General features: G+C 43.7%; 2 protein-coding genes across 2 annotated transcripts; both read right to left on the reverse strand.

Moving 5' to 3' along the window:
- Window positions 1-1,595: 1,595 nt before the first annotated feature.
- LOC144410318 (uncharacterized) lies at window positions 1,596-4,374 on the reverse strand. Its single transcript, XM_078106364.1, has one exon. It carries the CDS (start codon window positions 3,979-3,981, stop codon window positions 3,589-3,591), a length of 393 nt encoding a protein of 130 aa, XP_077962490.1. The 5' UTR covers window positions 3,982-4,374; the 3' UTR covers window positions 1,596-3,588.
- Window positions 4,375-7,201: 2,827 nt separating this feature from the next.
- On the reverse strand, window positions 7,202-9,969 carry LOC144410319 (uncharacterized). The gene has a single exon (XM_078106365.1). The coding sequence runs from the start codon at window positions 9,585-9,587 to the stop codon at window positions 9,195-9,197; it is 393 nt and encodes a 130-aa protein (XP_077962491.1). The 5' UTR covers window positions 9,588-9,969; the 3' UTR covers window positions 7,202-9,194.
- Window positions 9,970-16,135: the final 6,166 nt, after the last annotated feature.

The raw sequence follows: 16,135 nt of genomic DNA on the forward strand, positions 1-16,135 counted from the left end.
ATTTACACAGACAAAGAGCCGTGTTCTAAACCTCTGCATTTACAATGAAACAAACTTGAACATTCATTAAGACTCGGATCCCAAAAACAGTAGAGGCATCTAGGCAATCCCTGTTTCCACCCCCCCCCCCCCCTCACAACTAAACAATATGTACAAAAAGACAGTTGAGGACTTGATTTCTTTCAGAAAGTGCACGAAAAAAACAGTCAGGCTGAATTGGGTTAAGTGGACAAGAGGCTAAAACACACACACGCACACACACACACACTCTGTACAGTGTTTTATAATTCTATACACCATATGTGGAGAAGCACAAATCAGCTAGTCCTAAAGAATTACACTGAATCGAGTAACGTTTAACGTATCTAAAGTGCTAAAAAACAAACAAACAAACACACATCCATACCGTTTTTGTACTTAAATCCGATGCGTAGTTTCCAAGTATCGATACAATCGATTATGTACCATTTCAATCGATTTGTAATCGATATATGTCGTCCGGAATGCCGATTTTGCGGAGCACAGATCAATTCAGTTGGATCGCAGGAATATAAATCGATTAATCGATTCAGAGAATGAATCGTTACACCCCTATTTTTTCCCCTTTAGGCAAGAATGGAACCAGTAAATAAAACCAGCTTTTTCAGCCATTGAAAACAAGTGTATGACGCTTAGGAATGCCACACTAATAGAACAGCCCTTTTTGTACCATCATGAGGGAAAGTATTGTTGACAATGTGTGCTATTACTTGGAAATCTACTGTACATTCTTATCCAATACGTTGTCTCGTTCCTTCCAGATAACTTTTGGCCCATTTATGCAGACACGAGAGGCCGGCAACACTGTTGTCGTTATCTCACTGAAAAGTAGCTCGTATTTGACTTTTAACCAAAGCTGCAATGAATGCACACTTTTTAATATAGGTAAAAACATCCCGTCTGATACTGATCAACTGACGTCTGGTATAGAGGTACGATTAGTAAAAGTTTATGGGATGCAATATATGAGCATTTAAAGCATGTAAATGTGCAAAAAGACGGCAAAACAATGTTAAAAGAACACCTTTAACTTTGTTGACTTGTTGCAGGTATGATTTTAAACCTGTGAAATCTGCAAAGCAATAGACTAAATGTATTAGGTCATAACGTGTGGAGTTTTGTGAAAATTGTGCCGTGCAACCCAGTCAACTATGGACTAGTAAATATATTTATAGATATGTAGTCCCCTGGTGAACTTAGGACTATAGTCGTACTTTCAAAACTAGGTGCCTGCCTATTAAAAAAAGTAAATGTTTATTTTACATTAAATACAAAATAGGGGACACCTGATTTCTAAGTGGGGAGATGTTTATTTGTTGTGCATGGAGTAATGTTTGTCATAGTGATGAATACTAATGCTAAGTTCATATTTGGTTAAATAATATCTCCAGAGGCTTTAGGCCGTTAGCCTTTTAGTACTTACTGTTTGATGTTACAGTATTATTGGTCAGTTGTGTATTCGCGCTGTATAGCCAATGGTGATTGGTTTAGGAAAACAACGGGGAAGACACGTGACTGGAAAGTGCTGGAAGTTTTTGGGGGTTCGGGGGAAAAAACGAGGGGTCGTGAAGAGACGGGACGCCGGCGTTTTTGGGGAAGAGAAAAAGACGCTAGCGGGAGACAAGAAGGCAGAATGAACCGGCGCGGGAGGCTGGAAGGAGTGGACCGCGGACTCGGTGAGTTTGTGAGCCTGGAAACGGAGGAAAAACCAAAGCTGAAACCCCGTCGGACGGAGCGGGGAAGAAGCAGCGGAGGTCGCCATCGAGGGAGCCGAGCTTGCTAGCCACGGTGGGCGTGGCCGGGCGGAAGTGTCGGTGACTCGCAGCGCGGACCCGAGTTTCCACGCTCTCAATGTTTTGAAAGTGATTTCAGCGCACTCAATGTTTTGCCAGACCAAACAGGTCTGCAACGTGTTTTCTTTCCGTACATATCGTTGCCGTAAGTAACTGGAACATGCGTGGCTGTGTGTGGTGATTGGGCCCAACACCGCATCGGCTAATACTTGTTTCAAGACACTTGGAGGGGAAAGTTTTTGTTGTTATTGTTGAGAACTCTGGTATTCTCCGAGTTGAGGAACGGGAACATTTCGAACATTTATTTTGATTTAACGTCATTGATACTATTGGGGTGTATCACTGAATTTGGAGTTTATTATTTACGTTTTGGGGAAGTTTTGGTTATTTATTTTTCTCTATTTGGTAATATTGTGTTTCGGGGGAAAGTAATTATTGTATTTAAATAAACAAGGGCGTTACCCTATTTATTTTACTTTTGTTAAAAGAACAACCATCTCTGGGTCTCATTTATTTTTTAAATAGCTTCTTGCTAAAAAGGTTTTACAATACATCGAACCCAAGCACCCCCCATTCTCACGTGAGTGACTCACAGAGTGGTGATACGGGTGCTACAGATATATACATATAGATTTATAAAAAGAGACATTATCTGCCCCTGTGGATGGAATAGAATGCTGGATGGAACTGTAGTACACGTGTGTTCCGTGACTCTAATACATTAGAATGTTGAGGTGTTCCAGTGTATAAAGCCAGGCTCCGGTAGGAATTAACCTCAGTATCTTCAACATCTCCGCAGAGGACACCTGGACAGCTCTGAAGCTCTGAGGCCGGCCGCGGCAAAGCCACTAGTCACTGTTTTTTTTTCTTTTTCCTTTGACTGTGGTCAGGCTTCCTGGGGGGCTCCCCACCCATCGTAGTGGCCTTAGGATGGTGTATTTCTGGTGACGTGAGGGTCTACCATCCGGCGAATTAGCTGATGAAGTTCCAAGCTTTTCAGGTGTCAACATGTTACATATTTTAACTTTGTTTCTACAGCATTTCACTGAAATGACGGAAATATTCTTATACTGTATGTAACCAAACTGGAGACATCTGAAACAACTTGAACTCATCAAGCTATTTCAGTCGGGTGTAACCCTTTCATGTCAGCAGATTGCTGCTCACTATGTTGAGCAGTTTGGGGAGTGTCCTGCAGCAATTGTATAGATCTGCATTCTGGGAAGACGCTGGTCACCCACGTAGTAGCCCTGGCTTGTCTAAGTCAATGCTTACAGTGGGCGTTTGGACTGTGGGAAAGACTCAGTCCCGCTCTATAAACCCTACATTGGGGACCTCCGTTGCTATGTAGTGGGAAGCCATCGCGGCCCAGAGGAAACTTTCCTCTGGAGGACTGTTTCCTCTGGAGCTTGAGTGGCTGCTGTAAGCATCGTTCAAAGATGATCGGTCGGTCTTCAATGCTACAAGGAGACAGGAAGTCTGCGTGCCAGTCTGCCTCAGAGCTCACTTCAGGCTTCTTGTGTGTCCGATGTAGGATGCTGTTGTAAGATACTCACACCAAACTCTTGTTGTTTAAAACGGCAGCATATCTGACCTGTAACTTTGGATCCAGAATAGACTTTTACTGCTACCGCTTCTCCTAATTTGGCTCAAGATGTTTGGTGTCACCAAAATGATTTTCGGATTAACTAGTCTCTCCTTGAATATTGTAAACATTGATTATTACTAAAGAGTTATAAGTATAAAATAGATTTTATTACACGAGAAAAAGGGAAAAGTAGATATATTGTAGGTACATCTCTCGGCTCCTGACCCCGGATTCCAGCCCTTTGACGTCTGACGCCGTAACTGCCGATTCCTCCAGACCCTCCTCCAGACCCTCCTCCAGGCCGTCCTCCAGGCCGTCCTCCAGACCCTCCTCCAGATCGTCCTCCAGACCCTCCTCCAGGCCGTCCTCCAGACCCTCCTCCAGACCGCCCTCCAGATCGTCCTCCAGGCCGTCCTCCAGACCCTCCTCCAGGCCGCCCTCCAGATCGTCCTCCAGGCCGTCTTCCAGATCGTCCTCTAGACCGTCCTCCAGATCGTCCTCCAGAGAACTCCCGGTCACTCGACTGTGGTCCCCCGGACTGTCCTCTCCCTCCCACCCCATATTGTGTTTAGGTTATTTCTCTGTATGGCCCAACCACCCACCTTTGTGTTGAATCATTGACTCTTCTGTGTCGTGTTCCTAAATAAAGTTTATTTTGTTCGTAAAGTCTGCGATTGGGTCCTACTTCTGCCATCAACTGTGATAGAGAATGATGCAGCTTGTGTACTAACAAGAACTAAGAAAAGGGATCATATTACTCCTGTTTTAGCATCTCTGCACTGGCTCCCTGTTAAATCAATAATAGAATTTAAGGTACTTCTCCCCAACTAAAAGGCACTTGCTGGTCAAGTGCCCTCTTATCTTTAGGAGCTTATAGTAACATGCTGCGCTAAATGCTGGGTTACTTGTGGTTCTAATAGTTTTAAATAGTAGGATGGGAGCCAGAGCCTTCAGTTATCAAGCTCCTTGTTTGTGGGACAGTTTACACTCTCAGTCCAGGGGACAGACGGAGTCACGTCTTAAATAATTGAGAATTTTGCTTCGTTACTGTAGCGGCCGTCTGCCACTTCCCGTGTGTGAGTGTTGGTACTTTTATTTTGAAATGTAATTAGCATCAGAATCACGTGGGCAGGTGTGCAGCGGTTTATGAATGAGTAGGCATCTAGGCAGAGTGATGGTTGTACGGACATGGGGGTGAGTCGGGAGACGATACTTTTTGTTGACCGTATTCTACAGCGCACTTTATTGCATTGTCGCACAGCATGTATCGCTTCGCCTGCTTGGATGTTTTTTAACTTGACTTTCGGACAATAAAATCAATGAACTTCACAGGAGGAATCTGCGTCTGTTTGGAACGAGTCCACACACCAATCTCCCGTACTTAGCCTCACGTGACTCTACCGGATTGTAGTCACCACAGTAACCAAGCAGAGATTACCGCCTGCTCACGACTTTAATGTGGTCTCATTTCATCCTCACCCTGGGTCAAAGGTCATCTTTTAATTGATACAGTGTATATTGAATATTTCATGATGTCATTTCTGTACCAAGTCAAACCCACGTCCCAACAGTTCATCACAGCACTCCACTTTCCCCCTGTCCATTTCTGCATTTATTGGAATGTCATATCGTAAAACTGCTGCTTTATTAATCACAGTGTTGGCAGTACTTAAGAAGCCTCTTGCAGCATGAAGCTCTAATTACCACTAACATCTGAAGCCACTGTGTGTGAACATAAAAACATTGTCTTTCACTAGTATACCCAATAAAAAAAAAGACAACCTGGTTCGTCCTATGCTAGATTAGCCGACTAGCCTCAATTACGTGTGGGTTACAGTTCTTATTCAACGTTACAATGAGTCATTTTAGCTGAACGAGTATAGTATATCGCTGTTAAAAAAGATGCAGTTATTAAAACCAGAAGTTGGATTGACTTCTCAAACACCGGGTCCCCCGAGCCGTCAGTCCTCGAAAGACAACACGCGCGTCTTTGTTCAAACTGTGGGGATTGGGCTTTTTAAAAAATATAATCTCTTCCTTCAAATTGGATGATGTTAACCTGTTGTGCTTCTTTAAGACATGTTTTGAATGCAAGGCATCTGGAATGTTGTAGAATCTATTTTAGTGATTGATAATTAGTGATTGTCCTCAGTCCTCGCCCATTTACCTGTGTGCTCCCCATGCATATTTACACAGACAAAGAGCCGTGTTCTAAACCTCTGCATTTACAATGAAACAAACTTGAACATTCATTAAGACTCGGATCCCAAAAACAGTAGAGGCATCTAGGCAATCCCTGTTTCCACCCCCCCCCCCCCCTCACAACTAAACAATATGTACAAAAAGACAGTTGAGGACTTGATTTCTTTCAGAAAGTGCACGAAAAAAACAGTCAGGCTGAATTGGGTTAAGTGGACAAGAGGCTAAAACACACACACGCACACACACACACACTCTGTACAGTGTTTTATAATTCTATACACCATATGTGGAGAAGCACAAATCAGCTAGTCCTAAAGAATTACACTGAATCGAGTAACGTTTAACGTATCTAAAGTGCTAAAAAACAAACAAACAAACACACATCCATACCGTTTTTGTACTTAAATCCGATGCGTAGTTTCCAAGTATCGATACAATCGATTATGTACCATTTCAATCGATTTGTAATCGATATATGTCGTCCGGAATGCCGATTTTGCGGAGCACAGATCAATTCAGTTGGATCGCAGGAATATAAATCGATTAATCGATTCAGAGAATGAATCGTTACACCCCTATTTTTTCCCCTTTAGGCAAGAATGGAACCAGTAAATAAAACCAGCTTTTTCAGCCATTGAAAACAAGTGTATGACGCTTAGGAATGCCACACTAATAGAACAGCCCTTTTTGTACCATCATGAGGGAAAGTATTGTTGACAATGTGTGCTATTACTTGGAAATCTACTGTACATTCTTATCCAATACGTTGTCTCGTTCCTTCCAGATAACTTTTGGCCCATTTATGCAGACACGAGAGGCCGGCAACACTGTTGTCGTTATCTCACTGAAAAGTAGCTCGTATTTGACTTTTAACCAAAGCTGCAATGAATGCACACTTTTTAATATAGGTAAAAACATCCCGTCTGATACTGATCAACTGACGTCTGGTATAGAGGTACGATTAGTAAAAGTTTATGGGATGCAATATATGAGCATTTAAAGCATGTAAATGTGCAAAAAGACGGCAAAACAATGTTAAAAGAACACCTTTAACTTTGTTGACTTGTTGCAGGTATGATTTTAAACCTGTGAAATCTGCAAAGCAATAGACTAAATGTATTAGGTCATAACGTGTGGAGTTTTGTGAAAATTGTGCCGTGCAACCCAGTCAACTATGGACTAGTAAATATATTTATAGATATGTAGTCCCCTGGTGAACTTAGGACTATAGTCGTACTTTCAAAACTAGGTGCCTGCCTATTAAAAAAAGTAAATGTTTATTTTACATTAAATACAAAATAGGGGACACCTGATTTCTAAGTGGGGAGATGTTTATTTGTTGTGCATGGAGTAATGTTTGTCATAGTGATGAATACTAATGCTAAGTTCATATTTGGTTAAATAATATCTCCAGAGGCTTTAGGCCGTTAGCCTTTTAGTACTTACTGTTTGATGTTACAGTATTATTGGTCAGTTGTGTATTCGCGCTGTATAGCCAATGGTGATTGGTTTAGGAAAACAACGGGGAAGACACGTGACTGGAAAGTGCTGGAAGTTTTTGGGGGTTCGGGGGAAAAAACGAGGGGTCGTGAAGAGACGGGACGCCGGCGTTTTTGGGGAAGAGAAAAAGACGCTAGCGGGAGACAAGAAGGCAGAATGAACCGGCGCGGGAGGCTGGAAGGAGTGGACCGCGGACTCGGTGAGTTTGTGAGCCTGGAAACGGAGGAAAAACCAAAGCTGAAACCCCGTCGGACGGAGCGGGGAAGAAGCAGCGGAGGTCGCCATCGAGGGAGCCGAGCTTGCTAGCCACGGTGGGCGTGGCCGGGCGGAAGTGTCGGTGACTCGCAGCGCGGACCCGAGTTTCCACGCTCTCAATGTTTTGAAAGTGATTTCAGCGCACTCAATGTTTTGCCAGACCAAACAGGTCTGCAACGTGTTTTCTTTCCGTACATATCGTTGCCGTAAGTAACTGGAACATGCGTGGCTGTGTGTGGTGATTGGGCCCAACACCGCATCGGCTAATACTTGTTTCAAGACACTTGGAGGGGAAAGTTTTTGTTGTTATTGTTGAGAACTCTGGTATTCTCCGAGTTGAGGAACGGGAACATTTCGAACATTTATTTTGATTTAACGTCATTGATACTATTGGGGTGTATCACTGAATTTGGAGTTTATTATTTACGTTTTGGGGAAGTTTTGGTTATTTATTTTTCTCTATTTGGTAATATTGTGTTTCGGGGGAAAGTAATTATTGTATTTAAATAAACAAGGGCGTTACCCTATTTATTTTACTTTTGTTAAAAGAACAACCATCTCTGGGTCTCATTTATTTTTTAAATAGCTTCTTGCTAAAAAGGTTTTACAATACATCGAACCCAAGCACCCCCCATTCTCACGTGAGTGACTCACAGAGTGGTGATACGGGTGCTACAGATATATACATATAGATTTATAAAAAGAGACATTATCTGCCCCTGTGGATGGAATAGAATGCTGGATGGAACTGTAGTACACGTGTGTTCCGTGACTCTAATACATTAGAATGTTGAGGTGTTCCAGTGTATAAAGCCAGGCTCCGGTAGGAATTAACCTCAGTATCTTCAACATCTCCGCAGAGGACACCTGGACAGCTCTGAAGCTCTGAGGCCGGCCGCGGCAAAGCCACTAGTCACTGTTTTTTTTTCTTTTTCCTTTGACTGTGGTCAGGCTTCCTGGGGGGCTCCCCACCCATCGTAGTGGCCTTAGGATGGTGTATTTCTGGTGACGTGAGGGTCTACCATCCGGCGAATTAGCTGATGAAGTTCCAAGCTTTTCAGGTGTCAACATGTTACATATTTTAACTTTGTTTCTACAGCATTTCACTGAAATGACGGAAATATTCTTATACTGTATGTAACCAAACTGGAGACATCTGAAACAACTTGAACTCATCAAGCTATTTCAGTCGGGTGTAACCCTTTCATGTCAGCAGATTGCTGCTCACTATGTTGAGCAGTTTGGGGAGTGTCCTGCAGCAATTGTATAGATCTGCATTCTGGGAAGACGCTGGTCACCCACGTAGTAGCCCTGGCTTGTCTAAGTCAATGCTTACAGTGGGCGTTTGGACTGTGGGAAAGACTCAGTCCCGCTCTATAAACCCTACATTGGGGACCTCCGTTGCTATGTAGTGGGAAGCCATCGCGGCCCAGAGGAAACTTTCCTCTGGAGGACTGTTTCCTCTGGAGCTTGAGTGGCTGCTGTAAGCATCGTTCAAAGATGATCGGTCGGTCTTCAATGCTACAAGGAGACAGGAAGTCTGCGTGCCAGTCTGCCTCAGAGCTCACTTCAGGCTTCTTGTGTGTCCGATGTAGGATGCTGTTGTAAGATACTCACACCAAACTCTTGTTGTTTAAAACGGCAGCATATCTGACCTGTAACTTTGGATCCAGAATAGACTTTTACTGCTACCGCTTCTCCTAATTTGGCTCAAGATGTTTGGTGTCACCAAAATGATTTTCGGATTAACTAGTCTCTCCTTGAATATTGTAAACATTGATTATTACTAAAGAGTTATAAGTATAAAATAGATTTTATTACACGAGAAAAAGGGAAAAGTAGATACATTGTAGGTACATCTCTCGGCTCCTGACCCCGGATTCCAGCCCTTTGACGTCTGACGCCGTAACTGCCGATTCCTCCAGACCCTCCTCCAGACCCTCCTCCAGGCCGTCCTCCAGGCCGTCCTCCAGACCCTCCTCCAGATCGTCCTCCAGACCCTCCTCCAGGCCGTCCTCCAGACCCTCCTCCAGACCGCCCTCCAGATCGTCCTCCAGGCCGTCCTCCAGACCCTCCTCCAGGCCGCCCTCCAGATCGTCCTCCAGGCCGTCTTCCAGATCGTCCTCTAGACCGTCCTCCAGATCGTCCTCCAGAGAACTCCCGGTCACTCGACTGTGGTCCCCCGGACTGTCCTCTCCCTCCCACCCCATATTGTGTTTAGGTTATTTCTCTGTATGGCCCAACCACCCACCTTTGTGTTGAATCATTGACTCTTCTGTGTCGTGTTCCTAAATAAAGTTTATTTTGTTCGTAAAGTCTGCGATTGGGTCCTACTTCTGCCATCAACTGTGATAGAGAATGATGCAGCTTGTGTACTAACAAGAACTAAGAAAAGGGATCATATTACTCCTGTTTTAGCATCTCTGCACTGGCTCCCTGTTAAATCAATAATAGAATTTAAGGTACTTCTCCCCAACTAAAAGGCACTTGCTGGTCAAGTGCCCTCTTATCTTTAGGAGCTTATAGTAACATGCTGCGCTAAATGCTGGGTTACTTGTGGTTCTAATAGTTTTAAATAGTAGGATGGGAGCCAGAGCCTTCAGTTATCAAGCTCCTTGTTTGTGGGACAGTTTACACTCTCAGTCCAGGGGACAGACGCAGTCACGTCTTAAATAATTGAGAATTTTGCTTCGTTACTGTAGCGGCCGTCTGCCACTTCCCGTGTGTGAGTGTTGGTACTTTTATTTTGAAATGTAATTAGCATCAGAATCACGTGGGCAGGTGTGCAGCGGTTTATGAATGAGTAGGCATCTAGGCAGAGTGATGGTTGTACGGACATGGGGGTGAGTCGGGAGACGATACTTTTTGTTGACCGTATTCTACAGCGCACTTTATTGCATTGTCGCACAGCATGTATCGCTTCGCCTGCTTGGATGTTTTTTAACTTGACTTTCGGACAATAAAATCAATGAACTTCACAGGAGGAATCTGCGTCTGTTTGGAACGAGTCCACACACCAATCTCCCGTACTTAGCCTCACGTGACTCTACCGGATTGTAGTCACCACAGTAACCGAGCAGAGATTACCGCCTGCTCACGACTTTAATGTGGTCTCATTTCATCCTCACCCTGGGTCAAAGGTCATCTTTTAATTGATACAGTGTATATTGAATATTTCATGATGTCATTTCTGTACCAAGTCAAACCCACGTCCCAACAGTTCATCACAGCACTCCACTTTCCCCCTGTCCATTTCTGCATTTATTGGAATGTCATATCGTAAAACTGCTGCTTTATTAATCACAGTGTTGGCAGTACTTAAGAAGCCTCTTGCAGCATGAAGCTCTAATTACCACTAACATCTGAAGCCACTGTGTGTGAACATAAAAACATTGTCTTTCACTAGTATACCCAATAAAAAAACAGACAACCTGGTTCGTCCTATGCTAGATTAGCCGACTAGCCTCAATTACGTGTGGGTTACAGTTCTTATTCAACGTTACAATGAGTCATTTTAGCTGAACGAGTATAGTATATCGCTGTTAAAAAAGATGCAGTTATTAAAACCAGAAGTTGGATTGACTTCTCAAACACCGGGTCCCCCGAGCCGTCAGTCCTCGAAAGACAACACGCGCGTCTTTGTTTAAACTGTGGGGATCGGGCTTTTTAAAAAATATAATCTCTTCCTTCAAATTGGATGATGTTAACCTGTTGTGCTTCTTTAAGACATGTTTTGAATGCAAGGCATCTGGAATGTTGTAGAATCTATTTTAGTGATTGATAATTAGTGATTGTCCTCAGTCCTCGCCCATTTACCTGTGTGCTCCCGATGCATATTTACACAGACAAAGAGCCGTGTTCTAAACCTCTGCATTTACAATGAAACAAACTTGAACATTCATTAAGACTCGGATCCCAAAAACAGTAGAGGCATCTAGGCAATCCCTGTTTCCACCCCCCCCCCCCCCCCCCTCACAACTAAACAATATGTACAAAAAGACAGTTGAGGACTTGATTTCTTTCAGAAAGTGCACGAAAAAAACAGTCAGGCTGAATTAGGTTAAGTGGACAAGAGGCTAAAACACACACACGCACACACACACACACTCTGTACAGTGTTTTATAATTCTATACACCATATGTGGAGAAGCACAAATCAGCTAGTCCTAAAGAATTACACTGAATCGAGTAACGTTTAACGTATCTAAAGTGCTAAAAAACAAACAAACAAACACACATCCATACCGTTTTTGTACTTAAATCCGATGCGTAGTTTCCAAGTATCGATACAATCGATTATGTACCATTTCAATCGATTTGTAATCGATATATGTCGTCCGGAATGCCGATTTTGCGGAGCACAGATCAATTCAGTTGGATCGCAGGAATATAAATCGATTAATCGATTCAGAGAATGAATCGTTACACCCCTATTTTTTCCCCTTTAGGCAAGAATGGAACCAGTAAATAAAACCAGCTTTTTCAGCCATTGAAAACAAGGGTATGACGCTTAGGAATGCCACACTAATAGAACAGCCCTTTTTGTACCATCATGAGGGAAAGTATTGTTGACAATGTGTGCTATTACTTGGAAATCTACTGTACATTCTTATCCAATACGTTGTCTCGTTCCTTCCAGATAACTTTTGGCCCATTTATGCAGACACGAGAGGCCGGCAACACTGTTGTCGTTATCTCACTGAAAAGTAGCTCGTATTTGACTTTTAACCAAAGCTGCAATGAATGCACACTTTTTAATATAGGTAAAAACATCCCGTCTGATACTGATCAACTGACGTCTGGTATAGAGGTACGATTAGTAAAAGTTTATGGGATGCAATATATGAGCATTTAAAGCATGTAAATGTGCAAAAAGACGGCAAAACAATGTTAAAAGAACACCTTTAACTTTGTTGACTTGTTGCAGGTATGATTTTAAACCTGTGAAATCTGCAAAGCAATAGACTAAATGTATTAGGTCATAACGTGTGGAGTTTTGTGAAAATTGTGCCGTGCAACCCAGTCAACTATGGACTAGTAAATATATTTATAGATATGTAGTCCCCTGGTGAATTTAGGACTATAGTCGTACTTTCAAAACTAGGTGCCTGCCTATTAAAAAAAGTAAATGTTTATTTTACATTAAATACAAAATAGGGGACACCTGATTTCTAAGTGGGGAGATGTTTATTTGTTGTGCATGGAGTAATGTTTGTCATAGTGATGAATACTAATGCTAAGTTCATATTTGGTTAAATAATATCTCCAGAAGCTTTAGGCCGTTAGCCTTTTAGTACTTACTGTTTGATGTTACAGTATTATTGGTCAGTTGTGTATTCGCGCTGTATAGCCAATGGTGATTGGTTTAGGAAAACAACGGGGAAGACACGTGACTGGAAAGTGCTGGAAGTTTTTGGGGGTTCGGGGGAAAAAACGAGGGGTCGTGAAGAGACGGGACGCCGGCGTTTTTGGGGAAGAGAAAAAGACGCTAGCGGGAGACAAGAAGGCAGAATGAACCGGCGCGGGAGGCTGGAAGGAGTGGACCGCGGACTCGGTGTGTTTGTGAGCCTGGAAACGGAGGAAAAACCAAAGCTGAAACCCCGTCGGACGGAGCGGGGAAGAAGCAGCGGAGGTCGCCATCGAGGGAGCCGAGCTTGCTAGCCACGGTGGGCGTGGCCGGGCGGAAGTGTCGGTGACTCGCATCGCGGACCCGAGTTTCCACGCTCTCAATGTTTTGAAAGTGATTTCAGCGCACTCAATGTTTTGCCAGACCAAACAGGTCTGCAACGTGTTTTCTTTCCGTACATATCGTTGCCGTAAGTAACTGGAACATGCGTGGCTGTGTGTGGTGATTGGGCCCAACACCGCATCGGCTAATACTTGTTTCAAGACACTTGGAGGGGAAAGTTTTTGTTGTTATTGTTGAGAACTCTGGTATTCTCCGAGTTGAGGAACGGGAACATTTCGAACATTTATTTTGATTTAACGTCATTGATACTATTGGGGTGTATCACTGAATTTGGAGTTTATTATTTACGTTTTGGGGAAGTTTTGGTTATTTATTTTTCTCTATTTGGTAATATTGTGTTTCGGGGGAAATTAATTATTGTATTTAAATAAACAAGGGCGTTACCCTATTTATTTTACTTTTGTTAAAAGAACAACCATCTCTGGGTCTCATTTATTTTTTAAATAGCTTCTTGCTAAAAAGGTTTTACAATACATCGAACCCAAGCACCCCCCATTCTCACGTGAGTGACTCACAGAGTGGTGATACGGGTGCTACAGATATATACATATAGATTTATAAAAAGAGACATTATCTGCCCCTGTGGATGGAATAGAATGCTGGATGGAACTGTAGTACACGTGTGTTCCGTGACTCTAATACATTAGAATGTTGAGGTGTTCCAGTGTATAAAGCCAGGCTCCGGTAGGAATTAACCTCAGTATCTTCAACATCTCCGCAGAGGACACCTGGACAGCTCTGAAGCTCTGAGGCCGGCCGCGGCAAAGCCACTAGTCACTGTTTTTTTTTTTTTTCCTTTGACTGTGGTCAGGCTTCCTGGGGGGCTCCCCACCCATCGTAGTGGCCTTAGGATGGTGTATTTCTGGTGACGTGAGGGTCTACCATCCGGCGAATTAGCTGATGAAGTTCCAAGCTTTTCAGGTGTCAACATGTTACATATTTTAACTTTGTTTCTACAGCATTTCACTGAAATGACGGAAATATTCTTATACTGTATGTAACCAAACTGGAGACATCTGAAACAACTTGAACTCATCAAGCGATTTCAGTCGGGTGTAACCCTTTCATGTCAGCAGATTGCTGCTCACTATGTTGAGCAGTTTGGGGAGTGTCCTGCAGCAATTGTATAGATCTGCATTCTGGGAAGACGCTGGTCACCCACGTAGTAGCCCTGGCTTGTCTAAGTCGATGCTTACAGTGGGCGTTTGGACTGTGGGAAAGACTCAGTCCCGCTCTATAAACCCTACATTGGGGACCTCCGTTGCTATGTAGTGGGAAGCCATCGCGGCCCAGAGGAAACTTTCCTCTGGAGGACTGTTTCCTCTGGAGCTTGAGTGGCTGCTGTAAGCATCGTTCAAAGATGATCGGTCGGTCTTCAATGCTACAAGGAGACAGGAAGTCTGCGTGCCAGTCTGCCTCAGAGCTCACTTCAGGCTTCTTGTGTGTCCGATGTAGGATGCTGTTGTAAGATACTCACACCAAACTCTTGTTGTTTAAAACGGCAGCATATCTGACCTGTAACTTTGGATCCAGAATAGACTTTTACTGCTACCGCTTCTCCTAATTTGGCTCAAGATGTTTGGTGTCACCAAAATGATTTTCGGATTAACTAGTCTCTCCTTGAATATTGTAAACATTGATTATTACTAAAGAGTTATAAGTATAAAATAGATTTTATTACACGAGAAAAAGGGAAAAGTAGATACATTGTAGGTACATCTCTCGGCTCCTGACCCCGGATTCCAGCCCTTTGACGTCTGACGCCGTAACTGCCGATTCCTCCAGGCCGTCCTCCAGACCCTCCTCCAGGCCGTCCTCCAGACCCTCCTCCAGATCGTCCTCCAGACCCTCCTCCAGGCCGTCCTCCAGACCCTCCTCCAGACCGCCCTCCAGATCGTCCTCCAGGCCGTCCTCCAGACCCTCCTCCAGGCCGCCCTCCAGATCGTCCTCCAGGCCGTCTTCCAGATCGTCCTCTAGACCGTCCTCCAGATCGTCCTCCAGAGAACTCCCGGTCACTCGACTGTGGTCCCCCGGACTGTCCTCTCCCTCCCACCCCATATTGTGTTTAGGTTATTTCTCTGTATGGCCCAACCACCCACCTTTGTGTTGAATCATTGACTCTTCTGTGTCGTGTTCCTAAATAAAGTTTATTTTGTTCGTAAAGTCTGCGATTGGGTCCTACTTCTGCCATCAACTGTGATAGAGAATGATGCAGCTTGTGTACTAACAAGAACTAAGAAAAGGGATCATATTACTCCTGTTTTAGCATCTCTGCACTGGCTCCCTGTTAAATCAATTATAGAATTTAAGGTACTTCTCCCCAACTAAAAGGCACTTGCTGGTCAAGTGCCCTCTTATCTTTAGGAGCTTATAGTAACATGCTGCGCTAAATGCTGGGTTACTTGTGGTTCTAATAGTTTTAAATAGTAGGATGGGAGCCAGAGCCTTCAGTTATCAAGCTCCTTGTTTGTGGGACAGTTTACACTCTCAGTCCAGGGGACAGACGCAGTCACGTCTTAAATAATTGAGAATTTTGCTTCGTTACTGTAGCGGCCGTCTGCCACTTCCCGTGTGTGAGTGTTGGTACTTTTATTTTGAAATGTAATTAGCATCAGAATCACGTGGGCAGGTGTGCAGCGGTTTATGAATGAGTGTAGGCATCTAGGCAGAGTGATGGTTGTACGGACATGGGGGTGAGTCGGGAGACGATACTTTTTGTTGACCGTATTCTACAGCGCACTTTATTGCATTGTCGCACAGCATGTATCGCTTCGCCTGCTTGGATGTTTTTTAACTTGACTTTCGGACAATAAAATCAATGAACTTCACAGGAGGAATCTGCGTCTGTTTGGAACGAGTCCACACACCAATCTCCCGTACTTAGCCTCACGTGACTCTACCGGATTGTAGTCACCACAGTAACCGAGCAGAGATTACCGCCTGCTCACGACTTTAATGTGGTCTCATTTCATCCTCACCCTGGGTCAAAGGTCATCTTTTAATTGATAC

The sequence above is a fragment of the Gasterosteus aculeatus genome, chromosome 7 (genome assembly GCF_964276395.1).
Source record: "Gasterosteus aculeatus chromosome 7, fGasAcu3.hap1.1, whole genome shotgun sequence".
Classification (NCBI taxonomy): domain Eukaryota; kingdom Metazoa; phylum Chordata; class Actinopteri; order Perciformes; family Gasterosteidae; genus Gasterosteus; species Gasterosteus aculeatus.